Source organism: Sarcophilus harrisii, chromosome 6, assembly GCF_902635505.1.
Source record: "Sarcophilus harrisii chromosome 6, mSarHar1.11, whole genome shotgun sequence".
NCBI classification, from domain to species: domain Eukaryota; kingdom Metazoa; phylum Chordata; class Mammalia; order Dasyuromorphia; family Dasyuridae; genus Sarcophilus; species Sarcophilus harrisii.
This window is the reverse complement of record NC_045431.1, coordinates 144,798,822-144,813,900: the sequence shown is the minus strand read 5'-3', so window position 1 is coordinate 144,813,900 and position 15,079 is coordinate 144,798,822. Positions and strand designations below refer to the sequence as shown.

General features: G+C 37.0%; 1 protein-coding gene across 2 annotated transcripts in view; it reads right to left on the bottom strand.

Moving 5' to 3' along the window:
- C6H4orf17 (chromosome 6 C4orf17 homolog) overlaps nucleotides 1–14,811 on the bottom strand; it is a 46,753-nt gene extending 31,942 nt beyond the window's left edge. Inside the window, exons 1-4 of one of the 2 annotated variants that reach the window (XM_003772945.4) lie at nucleotides 14,741–14,811; nucleotides 14,562–14,619; nucleotides 6,022–6,253; nucleotides 1,179–1,367 (exon numbers count right to left, since the gene is read on the bottom strand). In XM_003772945.4, the coding sequence (XP_003772993.1) occupies nucleotides 1,179–1,367; nucleotides 6,022–6,148 (316 nt within the window). In that variant the 5' untranslated portion in view covers nucleotides 6,149–6,253; nucleotides 14,562–14,619; nucleotides 14,741–14,811. Of the gene's footprint in view, nucleotides 1–1,178; nucleotides 1,368–6,021; nucleotides 6,254–14,561 lie in introns of both variants that reach the window. The other variant, XM_031941937.1, reaches the window with a different exon arrangement.
- Nucleotides 14,812–15,079: the final 268 nt, after the last annotated feature.

The following is a 15,079-nucleotide window of genomic DNA, read 5'->3' as shown; positions in this document are numbered from 1 at the left end:
AATTGAAAAGTCTTCATGGGTGGTGAGGAGAATATGCTCAATACAAGGGGCATGTTTTTTAAGTTTAGAAAGTCAGAGACAGGGCAGGAAGGAGAATAATGGTGGAACAGCCTGGACTCTTGCCAGTTAGGAGTTGCTGAACCAGAACAGTTAGCCCAACATATAAGGAGCCAGTAAATGGAGTCAGATCAAATGTTCAGCAGCTGTCTTAGGCCTGCAGATCAATGCACTCCAAAACCTGCTGCCTCCCTTTCAGTGACACTTTCCTCTTCCTTCTTGGCTGAGAGACAAGCTTATGAGAAAACCATGAAACTAACTATTCTTAGTTCAATTAAACCCTTTTATTATTGATTATAAAACCATATGATCCTAGAAGCAAAGAAAGAAGGAACCTCAGAGACCATTTAGTCCAATTCCCTCATTTTACAGCTGAGTAAATCAAGGCTCAGGGATATTAAGTGACTTAACCATCATTACACAAACAGTAAACATATTGAGGGACCTTTTTGGAATAAAAAATTTAAATTTTTCTATTATATTATGAACTCCACAACTATCATCAAAGATTTTCTACACAAACTAGAACAGAAAAAATTTTATATGGTTTTATATATATATATATATATATATATATGTATGTATATATAGCTTGTTTTAAAAAGTTAAATATTAATATATTGATTTACATATTAAATATTATATATTATAATTCTACATTGTTATTCTAACATTGCATTGTCTGTGTTCCCTTTTGCACTTCTTTCTACTCTTTCTGTATTTTAAAATTGTTTTTCCTAACATTCTTTTCTTTATTTTCATCTCTTCTCTCATGCACCCCTTTACTATCTCTTTTCCCCAAACAAAAGATCACCCTTGTAGCAAGTAAGAATATTTAAGCAAAACAAATCCAGAATTTGGCTGGAAATGTCCTAAAGTAATATGAAAATTTATGTTTCATTCAAAAAGTATATTCTATTAATAGTGGTTGAAGAATATTTCCTGTGGGATGGGGACTTAGCCAATGCAGAATATATTGAATCTTAACCTAACAGAAAAAGGATAATATTCAAAGCCCTAAAGAGTCTGTTTCATTTGTAACCTGGCAAAATGTCAAAAAACATGATTTGATTTTTTTTAATTCCATCATCCACTATGTCATCAAGTCTTTCATGACATACCAGAATTAGGCCGAGGGAGCGTTTTCATTTTGTTTGATCCTGGGTATTGGAAAGATCTGATGCTGTTGGCTGAGGCAACCTTGTTGATTGCTGGTGTGTCCTTGTCTGGGGTAGCCAACTGGCTAGCATCATACAATGCTTTAAAGAAACTCTCATCATTTACAGCACAGATGGGAATGTTGTTTAAACCTGGATTAGTGGAAAGAAAAAACAAATCTCTAACTCATTAAGATGCAAATTTTCAGGTTTCCTCTATGGGGACAATGACTTATTAATATTCCATCCAAAACAAAAGGATGTAGGCTTAAGAAACTATAATTGTAATTAATAATGATGATGATAGTTTTCAAAGTGCTTTACCAATCTTATTTTTCTTCACAACACCCTGAGAAATAGGTGTTATTATTCCCATTTTACAGATGAGAAAACTGAGGTACACAGAGATTACATCATACAATAAGTGTCTGAGGTAGTATTTAATCTCAGGTTTTCCCGACTTCATATCAAGAACTCCATCTATTGGGTCATGTAAAGCCTGCAAACTGGATTTCTTTTTTTCTACCAATACAGATTATACCCACTCTATATTTCAGTTGATACTCTTAATGAGATTCTATAGATGAAATATGTCATCATTTGGTGGTAAACTTTGTGATAATTCTCTCTCTAAACTTACCTAGGGACCATCTCAGATAAAAAAAATACATTTTTATCATCAGATCTATACAAAAATATTTAGACAGCTACATAGACTAACTAATGCAAATAGGGAAGCTTGGAGAATACTTAAAATCAGTCAGCCAACTAATCTGTCAATCAATCAACAAATGTTTATTAAACAATTACTATTTGCCTGAGTTGTGTTAAATAGTAGAGGCACAAAGATAAATATTACACAGCATTTGCTCTCAATCTTAAGACTAATCTATCAACACATTCTAAATGAAAATTAGGCACATTGTTGTTTTTAGACTTAAAAGGGTAGACATCTTAAAAAGGAAACTGCATTTCTAACTCAAGCAGCAATCTCCTCATAGCTTCATCCTTGAAGAATTCTAAGAAGCACATGAAATCTTCTTTTCCTAGGGAGATCATAAACTACAGGTTTGGGGTGAGGGTGCAGGGCATGGCAGCTAGGTAGTACAATAGATAAAGCACAGGGTTTGGAGTCAGGAAAACAAATTCAAATCTGACTTCAGACATTTATTAGCTGGGCAAGTCACTTAATTTTGATTGCCTTTCAAGAAAAAAAAAAAAAACATCACAGACTCAGCTTAGAGATCATTCCAACACCTTTATTTTCTAGAAGACAAAATTGAACCTTATATAGGTGAAGTGACTTCTCCAAAGTCATACAGGGAATGAATGATAAAATCAGATACAACCCGAAATTAAATTCACATGTGGAGACTGCAAATCAGTGCTCTTGAAACTATACCTTATTGGAGAATGACAGGCATTAAAAGCCAGGAGGGCTTAGTCCAGCCCAGTGATTTTGAACTGTCTCAGTTGCTATTGCCCAAATCTCATTTTTAATCTTGACTGCCCTTTTCCTTATTACCTATTCGTTTCAACCCAACTCCCTTAAACTTCCACTCTAACTTGTACTCTCTGTGATGTGCTTGCTGTGCCCCATAGAATGCCTCTTGCATAGATAACAAAACTACTTTCATCAAAATCTGTCATCTCTTGCTCCCTCCTTCTTATTGTATTTACTGAGAACCGATTCCTTCCTGATGATCCAGTTTTCCCTGGCTATTCTGTGCAGCAATGGTTTTTCACTTTCACTCAAGCCCTCTCCTCCCACTCAATTCACTGGATATTCCTTGCCAACAACTGCCATCCATCAGCTCTTCTACTGCTGTCTCTCAGTCCTTTTTCCTTTAAGTTTATTCAATCCATATCTATCACTCAAACAAGATTCAGGTAGCTGTGGATAGAAACCTTAAAAACACTTTCCCTCCTTTATCAGTGAGTTCAGTGCTTGGCTCAGTTTTTCTTTCCTCCTCAACTCCTGCTTTCATACTTTTGGGAACTTCAACATATTTATTGATACTCATTAAATTCCCTAACTTCCCAATATCCCATGCCCGAAGCTCCTTTATCCTATTGCAGATCTCCAGTTATTTTAAATGAAATTTCTCTCTCTCTCTCTTTTTTTTGCTGTTGAATTTTGTTGGTAACATATAGAAATGCAGTATTATTTATTTATGTGGATTAATTTTATATCTTGCAACTTTACTAAAGTTTTTTTTAATAGTTTTTAGCATTTTTTAGTTGATTCTCTAGGATTCCCTAAGCATATTGTCATATCATCTTCAAATAGTGATAATTTTGTTTCCTTCTTACCTACTCTAATTTATTCAATTTCTTTTTTTCTCTTATTGCAAAGCTAACATTTATAATATAATATTGAATAGTAATAGTGATAGTGGAAAATCTTGTTTCATCCCTTATTTTATTGGGAATGCTTCTAATTTATCCCCATTACATATGATGCTTGCTGATGGTTTAGATATATGTTATCATTTTAAGAAAAACTTCATTTATTCTTATGCTTTCTCATATACTATTGAAGATCTCAATTCATTTTCTTTCCCCCTAAATCCTCCCCACCATAGTCCTATCTTCTCTATAACATACAATACCATCTTCCGGTTCCTTCAGGCTCACAACCTAGGAGTCATCTTGGATTACTCACTAACTCTCACCCCATCCATATCTATCCTGTTTCTAAGGCCTGTTTATTTCATTTTTGCAACTTCTCTCAAATTGGCCCCTTCTCTCTTCTTATTGCTACCATTCTAGTGGAGATCCTTCTCATCTTATTCTTGCATTATTGCAGTAGCCTGCCTTAAATTTCTCCCCATTCCAATACGTCCTCCATTTAGTCACTAAAGTGATTTTCCTAAAGCACCAGTCTGATCATATCACCTCCTAATTCAATGAACTCCAATAGCTCCCTATTTCTTCCAGGATCAAATACAAAATGTTCCGTTTGGCATTTAAAGCCTTTCAAAGCCTAGACCCTTCCTTACCTTTCCATTTACTCTTTGATTCAATAACAACTGTCTTCTTGGCCCTTCCATGAACAAGATTCTCTAACTCTCAGTTCTGGGCTTTTTTTTTGTTGTTGTTGTTGTTCACCTGAATTTCTGGAACTCTTTCTTCTTCTGTACCTACCAAACTTAATAAACCTACTGAACTCCCTTGCTTAAAAGCCTATCTTTTACTAGAAGCCTAACCCAATTTCTCTTAATTCCACTGTCTTTCCTCTGTTAGGTATTTTCTATTTATCCTGGATATAGTTTGCCTTGTATTTATATTTGCATATTGGCTCCCTCATTGGATTGCAAGCTCCCTGAAGACAGGAGCTGTCTTTTGCCTTTTTCATAGTGCCTGGCACATAGTAAATGCTTACTAATTATCTATTATAAATTATTCACTTTATTACAAATTTATTTTACATTATCTCAACTAAGCCTTTATTGCAACATGACAGTCTTTTTAACACATCCTTAATCAGTTCATTCTCCCACTTATTATAGTGACTTTTCCAAATAAGAAGGTTTTTCTCAAACCTTCCACAGCTTTCCTCCTCTCACTCTCTCAACTGAGAATCTTGCCTCCAATTTCACTGGGGGGGAAATGAGGCCATTTGTATAGAGCTCACTCTTTCATCTCTTCCCTATTTTTCATACCAGTCAGAAGAGTTCAACTATTTCCTACTTCACCTGTTTCATGCAAAGAGGTGGCCCTTCTCCTTGCCAGGATGACTATTCTACATGCAGAAGTGATCTTATTCCATTCCTATGTTCTGGTAGATCATCTGCCCTCTCTCATTTATCTTAGATCTATTTCCCTATGTTATGCCATAGTTCTCTTTTATTGTCTTGACTCAGTTTCCCTAATTATCCTGACTCAGTCCTGCCTCGGTTTCTGTGCTTCTCAGTTCTGCAAAACCTCCCCTCCCTCTTTATCAGAATATTTGATAAGGATAAAAGATCTTATGTTTTAGAATATCAGAATGCCTCTCCCCATCCCAAGCTATTGGCATGTCAGATACCAGCTTATCAAGATACCTCTCCCATGTCTGGGGTGCTTCCCCCTGATTATGTCATCCCATCTTCAGTGGCTCACCCCACCCTGTCAGAGTCCCATTCCTGTTTCAGTACCCTGAATCTGCCCCTGCCTCAGTCTACCCTCTGCGTCTGAGCCATGTGTATATATGATATGGAGAACTCTAATTGTTGGCTGGATTCTTGGAGATGGTAGTCTCATTCAGCCCTGGGACCAAACATGAATCCATTTGATCCCAGTATATCTCTCCATGTAATAAATTATTAAATACTCTCTAACCTCTATCTTGCACAGTTTCTCCGGCATTACACCTAGTGCCTACAAACACACTCATGTTTCCCTTTATCCTCAAAAAAAAAAAAGTTCATTCAAGATGTTTTTATCCATCCATCCCCAATAGTTATCATTCGGTATACCTCCTCCCTTTTGGCTAAATCTCTTGAAAATGTCATCTGTAGTAAATATCTTAGCTTAAAAAGAACAGGGTATCCCTCTGGATTTGGGGCCATCTCTAGTTGTTCTGATCTATATCTTGACACTGGACCCAGATGGCCCAGAGGAGAGAATGAGGCTGTTGACTTTGCACATCCCTCCTTCACTTAAATCTAATTCACCTGCAAGTCAAGACATTACCTTCCTAATGTCCTTTTTGAGAACAAAGGACAAACAATAGTAACAGTAAAACATAGTTTTGCTCTCAGGATTATTAAGCAGTTGAAATGAGCAATTTGTAGACAGATTCTTTGGCACTAAGTCACCTTACCTTTAATGTGACAGACTCTCCGGGGATGAGGAGTGTGTCTGACTAAAAAACAATTTGCATTTCTGGTCATCAAAGAAGTATCATGACCAAGTAATGGGTCAAACTGGGATCTGAAGTTGATATTCATGTATGTCTTTTTGTCTCTCTTCAAGTCACCACCAAACTTCCAGGGCCACACACACCTCAGATGAGCCCCACTGGGAAAGGACTTCCACGCTGGATGGGTCAGAAACTGAAATCATAGAAGAATACTAGTCATCATAACTAGAAGATGTATGATGCATCCTTATTCTTTTTTTCTATTTCTGTCATTATTCTTCTCTTCCAGTTTGATGAGTGACTCTCCACATTTTGTAGCACAGAAAAATTATAGCCTCACCTCTCTGGCAATTTCATTGATAGTACTTATCTGAGAAGCAAAACTTCTGGGAAATCTAGAATAATAGGAAAACTTTTCCTGGGAAATTTGGATATTTGGAGGGAAAACATAAATATATGCAATGTGTGTCTTTAAAGCATGCTTTGCAGATCTCGTCATTTTAGTGTTACAGAATCAGAAAGGAAATAATTTAGTGGGATGAATACCATCTCTAAAGAAAAAAGAGCCCATGTTCAAATCCTGCCTCTGATGGATATTATCTGTGACTTAGGATACATTATTTAACTTCTCTCTGGATCTCAATATCCTTGCCTGGAAAATAAAGAGGTTTTTGAGGTTTCCTTAATCTCACTAGACCTATGGAATTCATACAAATTCTGACTGGAAAGGTCATGAAGCCTTATCTCCCTATAGAGATGAGTAAATAGAGGTCCAGGTAAGTAATTTATCTTAGGTTACCCAATTAGTAAACAGCAGCACCAGAACTCAAGTCTAGGCTTTCTAACCACAAGTCTGATGTTCTTTCCACTAAAGTATCCTGCCTCTTATTCACTTATTAAATGATCATTTGGCCCATTTGATTTTAAAATATAGCTTAAATATTATAAATATGGAAATATGTTTAGAAGAATTGCACATGTTTGCTTGCTGTCTAAGGTAGGGGGAAAGGGGGAAAGGGAGGGAGAAAAATTTTGAACACAAGGTTTTGCAAGGATAAAGGTTGAAAACTATCTTTGCATGTATTTTGAAAGTAAAAAGCTACTATAAAAATAAATTTAAAAAAAGAAAAAAGTATAGCTTATTTGGATAATTACAAATTTGCCTGAGTAGTCTTTGTAATGATTATATTGGAACTAGAGATACAAGTTGCTGATCTTGTAAGAGTCTCCATTTTTCAATGCTGGTCATTTTATGAGAAGCAAAACATGAGCAAGAGAAATAGCACAATAAATAAAATGAAGGGATTATTTCAATAGGTGAGATGATTGGGGATTGGGGATGATGGGGGTGAGAATTCTATTTACAGTTGCTTATAATATATAATACCCAAGATCTTTGATTATTTGATTTGAAAGATAGAAAAGCAGAATCTACAAAAGATAGATTTATTTAGGAGAAGGGGTTACAGCATGAGATGGGAGAAAGTCATTGGCAGGTTAGATTGGCTAGAATTAGCTAGAGTAAGGAGAATGGCACCATTAGAAGGAAGGCATTATGACAGAGAGAGAATACTTCATAGTGAGCTTAGTCCTGAAAAGTACTTAAGCCTAGAAGGAAATCTTAAGAAAAGTCTAGGGCTATTAACCTTTGGTTCCTCATAACCCTCCTCATTTCTCATAGAAAAGGTTTATCAGTGCTTTCATGGTATTACTTCTGTATCACAATAGAAAACTGTCCTAAGAGCATGTCAGAATACATATTTTATTTGACACTATTCATATATCCTATACTTTTTTTAGATTACACACATAATATAGAAACCTTTCTCTCTGTTGGAGCTCATCCTCATCATCTCATCAGAGTGATATGGTAGAAAGATGTGTCTGATTGCAAAGAAACACAAATCTACAGCATATCATAGCTTAATAATGATGTTCTCTTAGAATGAACTATGCATGATTTTTCAATATTCAAGTCTCACTTCACAGATAAAGTGGGTTTTAGATCATTGCAAAAACAAAACAAAACAAAACAAAAACAATCCCCCCAAAACTAAAAAAAAAAAACCCAAGAGGAATTTGATTATGATTTACATAGCCAAGAGCAATTGCTTACAAAGATCTTTCAAGTTTTACAAAGTACTTTATGTGGATTGACACAACAATTCTCTGAGGTTGTTAATATTATTATTAGCTCCTTTTTTAGATAAGAAAACTGAGGTCAAGTGAGATTTAAGTGACTATTCTTGAAGCTCCTCCATAGTTCCTCCATAACCCTCCAAAATAACCAAGAAAATGGACCAAACTGAATTCTTATTAGGAGAGTTAATCAGATTGGGGTTGGGATGGGGAACATTTTAGCAAAGGGACTTGAGACAGCACCTAGACCCCTGATTGGGAGCGGAAACACATGCCATCTGGTAGTTCTGCCACCCATTATCCAAGCTCAGATTCACAGATCCAGGGTGCAGAGGAGTTGTCTCAGTGAGGAAGGAGGAAGGAGGAAGGGCCCCAGGGTCCCTCCTCCTCCTGTGCATTGAGCAAAGATCAAGTTCCAGAAATTTAGCTGATTGGCTCTGAGTCCAGGAGCAGAGTGGCAGCTCAGTTCTAACCTTTAGCCCCAACATGGAATTATCAGGGTAGAAGAGTAAGAACAATCATTCTGAAACTGCAGGACCTCCCAGTGAGCTAACAGTAGCAATCCACTGAAATGACACACCAGCCAACAGATTCAAACCCAAGTCATGAGCTTGCAGAGATCAGACCAGGAGGATGGTGAATAGATGGCTCCTTAGATTACATTACTCTTCCAACACTGAAGCATTGCGTGTTCACAGACTGAACTGTGAAAGCAGCTGAAGTTCATAAAAGGACTGAACTTCAGCCTGGACATTCCCCTTAGAAATAAGCAGAGCAGGCAGCTAGGTAGCCCAATGAATCAGAGCACTGGCCCTGGAGTAAGGAGAATCTGAGTTCAACTGTGATCTCAGATATATACTAACTTTTGACAAAAAGTAGATTTATTTAGCAGAAGGGGTAGTTGATTGCTTTAGAAGAAAAATAAGTGAGCAGAGCTCAACACTAATATCAAATAAAGTCAAGATGTAGACATGAAGATTTAAATTCAAATGAAAGCATTATCTACTCTTCAGATCATGAAGTTTTTTTATACTGTCTGAAGTGGTGATCTTTGACTCTTTGCACAGCTTCCATTTATAATCCTCTTCCTAGGTACATGGACCCATTAAGCAGTTAATCAGTTCCTTTGAGAGCAACCTTTAATGGAGACAAAGGTCAAGGAAATTTTGGTGGTCCTTGGTGACTGAAGAGACAGAGAAGGGTAGGCCCTAGAGAAAGAAGAAAGATAAGAAAAAGGAGGCTCAAGCCTAAAGAAAAACCTGGAATCTAATTGGTTGAATGAAAAAAAAAATTTTTTTTAAATCATTTATTCTTGGCCAGACACTGTGCAAAGACTTGGGAATACAAAAACAAAAATGAAAAAGCTTTTGTCCTCAAGGGCCTACAATTTTAAGAAAAGAGTACATCACATAAAAGACACGGTGCAAAGTGGACAGACAATGGAATTTTGGTCCAAGAAGTCACAGAGATGATAAGTGGATCTGTCTAATTGAGCAATTTCTTGATTTGCCCTTTCCAAAGCAATGGTATCGTTGATTTGATTACTGTTCCCAAAGCAAGCCATGGAAAGTGAATGGCACACAGCACAGTGATGGTTGGACAGCCAGATTTTGCTTGAGAGAAAAAGCATGATCTAAATCAAGGGCCAACTGGATAGTATAAATTAAGTGAATTTGCATTCATTCCACTCACCACAGGTCAGGAACTTTAAAGCTGAATGGCTTAATTCCTCCAGGACTAGGACTTGGTGTCTGCAGGTCTGATTAAGACCTGGTTCCAGGTGAGCAGAAGCAGAACAAGGGTGGAGCAAATAGTAAAGTGGCCTAGGGACTGGGCTGGATGGGTTGTGAAGTGTGATATAAAACTGGGGCTGAGAGAATCTGCAATCAGGGGTATAGTTTTTTAATTTTTTTATCTGCTTTACAATGTTCAAAAAAAAAAACTGGAACAAAGTGAATAATTACATTAATCAACTTGTATATAATAAATTTTAGTTTTCGCATATCCAAAAACATTTAATATGTTATTTATGTTCTTTTTTTGCTGCAATCACTTGTTTTATGCAATTTGACCCTGACTTTGCAAGTTTCTAACACATTCTTTCCTTCATTATGAAAATACACTTAGCAGAATAAATGTTAAGCATATCTTTGATGAGAATTTATTTCCCCCCCCCCCCCAAGTCTATCTAGCCTTGATTATAACCTATGGGCTTTTAATGAGTTTTAAATCAGGCAAATTTCTAGGTCATTAAAATATGCTTATCTCCAGGCAGGTAGCATCAAAGATAATGTGCAGAAACTTGAAGTCAGCAGTTTAAGTTTAAGTTCTGTTCCAGGCTCTCAGTCATTAGCTATGTTGTTGTTTTTCCTTGTTTTTGAAGAGAACCATGAAATCAGGGAGCTAAAGCCATGACATGCAAGTGAATTGGATTTCAGTGAGGGAAGGCTTGGCAAGGTCACCTGCCTCACTTTCCCCTCCAGAGTCATCGGGGTCCAATGGCCAGATACCTATCAGAAGGACTGGAGATGGCCCTGAATGCAATGGGATACCTTGACCTTTTTAAGCTCAGGTCTTCAACAGATCTCTATTTGATCAAGGATGCACCCATTCAGTGATTAAGGCTAGGTAGCAATAGAGACAAAGAACCTCCTCTTTCATCTAATCCCCTCTCCCCCAAATAAAAAATCTAAATAGATAAATAAATAAACCTGGGAAGGGAAGACCCTTGGGGTTTCTGGCTAAAACAGAAATGACTGGTATTTGCTGGCCAAATTGTTTAATCTCTATCTGCCTTAGGTTCCTTATTTGTAAAAATGGAGATAATCTTAGCACCTACCTTCTCACAGGGTTGTTGTGAGGATAAATATGAGGCAATATATGTCAAGTATTTTGTTAAACTTAAAGAGCTCCTAGGCATAAAGAATGAAATTATTAATAAATTAGAGGAACACAGGATAGTTTACCTCTCAGACCTGTGGAAGGGGAAGGTCTTTATGACCAAAGCAGAACTAGAGATCATTACTGATCACAAAATAGAAAATTTCGATTATACCAAACTGAAAAGTTTTTGTACAAACAAAACTAATGCAGACAAGATTAGAAGGGAATCAATAAACTGGGAAAATATTTTTATAGTCAAAGGTTCTGATAAAGGCCTCATTTCCAAAATATATAGAGAATTAACTCTAATTTATAAAAAATCAAGCCATTCTCCAATTGAAAAATGGTCAAAGGATATGAACAGACAATTCTCAGATGAAGAAATTGAAACTATTTCTAGTCATATGAAAAGATGCTCCAAGTCATTATTAATCAGAGAAATGCAAATTAAGACAACTCTAAGATACCACTACACACCTGTCAGATTGGCTAAGATGACAGGAAAAATAATGATGATTGTTGGAGGGGATGCGGGAAAACTGGGACATTGATGCATTGTTGGTGGAATTGTGAACGAATCCAACCATTTTGGAGAGTAGTTTGGAACTATGCTCAAAAAGTTATCAAACTGTGCATACCTTTGATCCAGCAGTGTTACTACTGGGATTATATCCCAAAGAGATTATAAAGAAGGGAAAGGGACCTGTATGTGCACGAATGTTTGTGGCAGCCCTTTTGTAGTGGCTAAAACTGAAACTGAATGGATGTCCATCAGTTGGAGAATGGCTGAATAAATTGTGGTATATGAATATTATGGAATATTACTGTTCTGTAAGAAATGACCAACAGGATAATTTCAGAAAGGCCTGGAGAAACTTACATGAACTGATGCTGAGTGAAATGAGCAGGACCAGGAGATCATTATATACTTCAACAACAATACTATATGATGACCAGTTCTGATGGACCAGGCCATCCTCAGCAATGAGATCAACCAAATCATTTCCAAAGGAGCAGTAATGAACTGAACCAGCTATGCCCAGAAAAAGAACTCTGGGAGATGACTAAAAACCATTACATTGAATTCCCAATCCCTATATTTATGCCCACCTGCATTTTTGATTTCTTTCACAAGCTAATTGTACAATATTTCAGAGTCTGATTCTTTTTGTACAGCAAAATAACGTTTTGGTCATGTATAAAAAAAAAACAAAGAGCTATATAATTTCTAATAATAAATAAATATTAGATACATTTCTTAATCTTTTGAGATATATAGCATTATATGAAGTTATATTGTAACAAACCATCTCCATGGGGAAATTGGTGTCATTCCAGGAATGATTCTGCTTCTCAGCATATCAATATAGTTATCAAAGGCCATTGAAAGTAAAAATAGCATCCAAACATTTTGGGGCGATGGGTCATTGTAGAAAGACAGGGCAACTTTAGGGCAGCTAGGTGGCAGGAGTCAGCAAGACCTAAATTCAAATATGGCCTCAGACATTTAATAGCTGTGTGATCTTGGGCAAATTACTTAATCCTGATTGTTGGGAGTGGGGGAGGAGGGAGAGATAGAGGGAGAGAGAGAGGGAGAGAGAGAGGGAGAGAAAGAGGGAGAGAGAGAGGAAGAGAGAGAGGGAGAGAGAAAGAGAGAGAAAAGGAGAGAGGGAGAGAGGGAGAGAGAGAGAGGGAGAGAGAGGGAGAGAAAGAGAGAGAAAGGGAGAGAGAGGGAAAGAGGGAAAGAGAGAGAGAGAGACAGAGAGAAAGAGACAGAGAGAGAGACAGAGAGAGAAGACACACAGAGAAAAAGATAGAGACAGAGTGACAGAGAGACAGAGACAGATAAGAGTCGGACAGAGAAGGAAGACAGAGAGAAAGAAAGACACACACAGAGAGAAAGATAGAGACAGAGTGGCAAAAAGAGACAGAGAGATAGATACAGATAGAAAGAGAGACAGAGGGACAAACAGATTTAATGCCCCTCACTACAACTGTGCCTTATTTGTACCCATACTTCCCTCAGTCAGTCAATAAATATTTATTAAGTGGGTACTATGTGCTAGGCACTAAGTATTAGTTTTGAAACTCTAGTTTCAAAAGCAAAAGACAGTCCCTATTCATGAGGAGCTCACAACCTAATGGAGGAAGGCAGTGTGTAAAAAAAAAAAAAAAAAAAAAAACTTAAAATTGAGGGTGAGGGCTGGGAAGGGGTATCCTGTGGAGGTATGATGAAGTCCAGAGGTGTGCAGCTGAATGGAAAATAAAGAGATGTCTCCTTCTTAAACAGAGGATCTGGGGAGAGCTCCCTGACTCCCACCAACTCTTATGTTTTTGCAAGAGAGTTAATGGAAAGCACACTAGTAGGACTTTATCAAGCCCGGTGTCAAGAGTCACCCCGAGAACCTAAAGTAGCAGTTTCCCCTATGGGAGACCCAACCTACCAATACAAATGTGGATTGGGGGAGTAAGACCAAAGGGGAGGGATGACACATCTGTCACATCTTTCTTTTAACTTGATATTTTAGGAAGATTAGCCATTAAATGGAAGTTGTTAGAAAGTGGTAGCTGTAGCCTCTATCTTATGAGCTAGCCCATATGTATGAACTTGAGATTTGAAAGGCAGTTTTTCATGAATTTCCCTACTTCTTTGTCCCTGCCTGAAACTGCATATTGACTCACAATTCAAAACACTTAGAGAGTGATTGACTTAGAAAAATCTTAGATTAGACTTAGAAGAATGCAAAATGGAAAATTTAATAAGTTACTGGTGCCCAGAAGTATATATGCTACTTTTTCCTCTCTCCTCAAGAAAGTATATTTCCTCTCTGCTGTGCTAAAAAGAGTTCCTGCTAACATCGTAAGAGGTGGGACAGACGTGTGCATGTAGGTTTGGAAGGAGAGGGTTGTGATAAAATTTCAAATTCATTTCCCTGTAGAAATGGTGTCAAATTATTAATTATATTTTAAATAGCATAAATTAAAATTTCTTGTGGGCAAAAGTTTTGTAGATTAGCCTGGGAATCTAATCACCATTTATGATGTTCTTTCTATAGGAAAATACATTCTCTATTCCAAACAACTTACTCTTAAACTGCCTTTTGGACTACAACAAAATATTTGGGCAATGGGGATTTTCTGCATTGCTTCTTCCCTTCATGTATAATGTAATTCTATATAGTTTAAAAAGATAAGTAGATAACTCTTGGAATCTTCCGGAATGTAAAAACAAAGTACATCTTGAACAAAAATGGGTATGAAATATTCTTCCCTCAGGATAAATTCCCTTTCCTTCAAATGTACTCACTTTCCACTAAAATATATGTTCTTTCTAAAGGTGGATTTTTATGGATATTACCTCTTACCCTTTACTTTCTCTCCTCTTCCACTGGAATAAAATCTTTCCCTCTGTATCAGCCACTGAACTGCATTTAAATAATTTCCAAAATGGTTTTAATAGGAAGTTTAAAAAAAAATACCTGAGGACAATCCAGAAAGCAGATGGGAATCCTAGCTTGAGCTTTTCTTCTGGCCACTCTGAAAACAGATCAAGATTGGTAAGTCGTAATACCTTTCTAGAGCCAAGGCCCATTAAATGGCAGAGACAGACCGGAGGCTGCTGTTCCAAAGAAACGTAAGTCACTCTAAATGAACTCACGGCTTTCACTCCAAAGAGCCTGTTTGGCTCTGTAGTTGAAGGGATACCTTGGCAACAAGCTAACATTCTTTGGGTAGGATATCTAGAATCTCTTTACCTGATATTCTTAGAGGCCTTTGTTACTTGAGACATGGAATGAGATAGATAACAATGTGATATTGGATGGTAGTCTTGGTCTACTGGGTTGTAATTATCAAAAGATGGTCTTTAGGGACCATGATTAGGGAAAATGATTAGGGAAAGACCTGATGGTTGAGCACAACAAATGTAGTCACATGACTCTCATGTCTGGGTGCCTTAGTTTAGACACCTGGGGCAAAAGGCCTTTTTTTTCCTTTT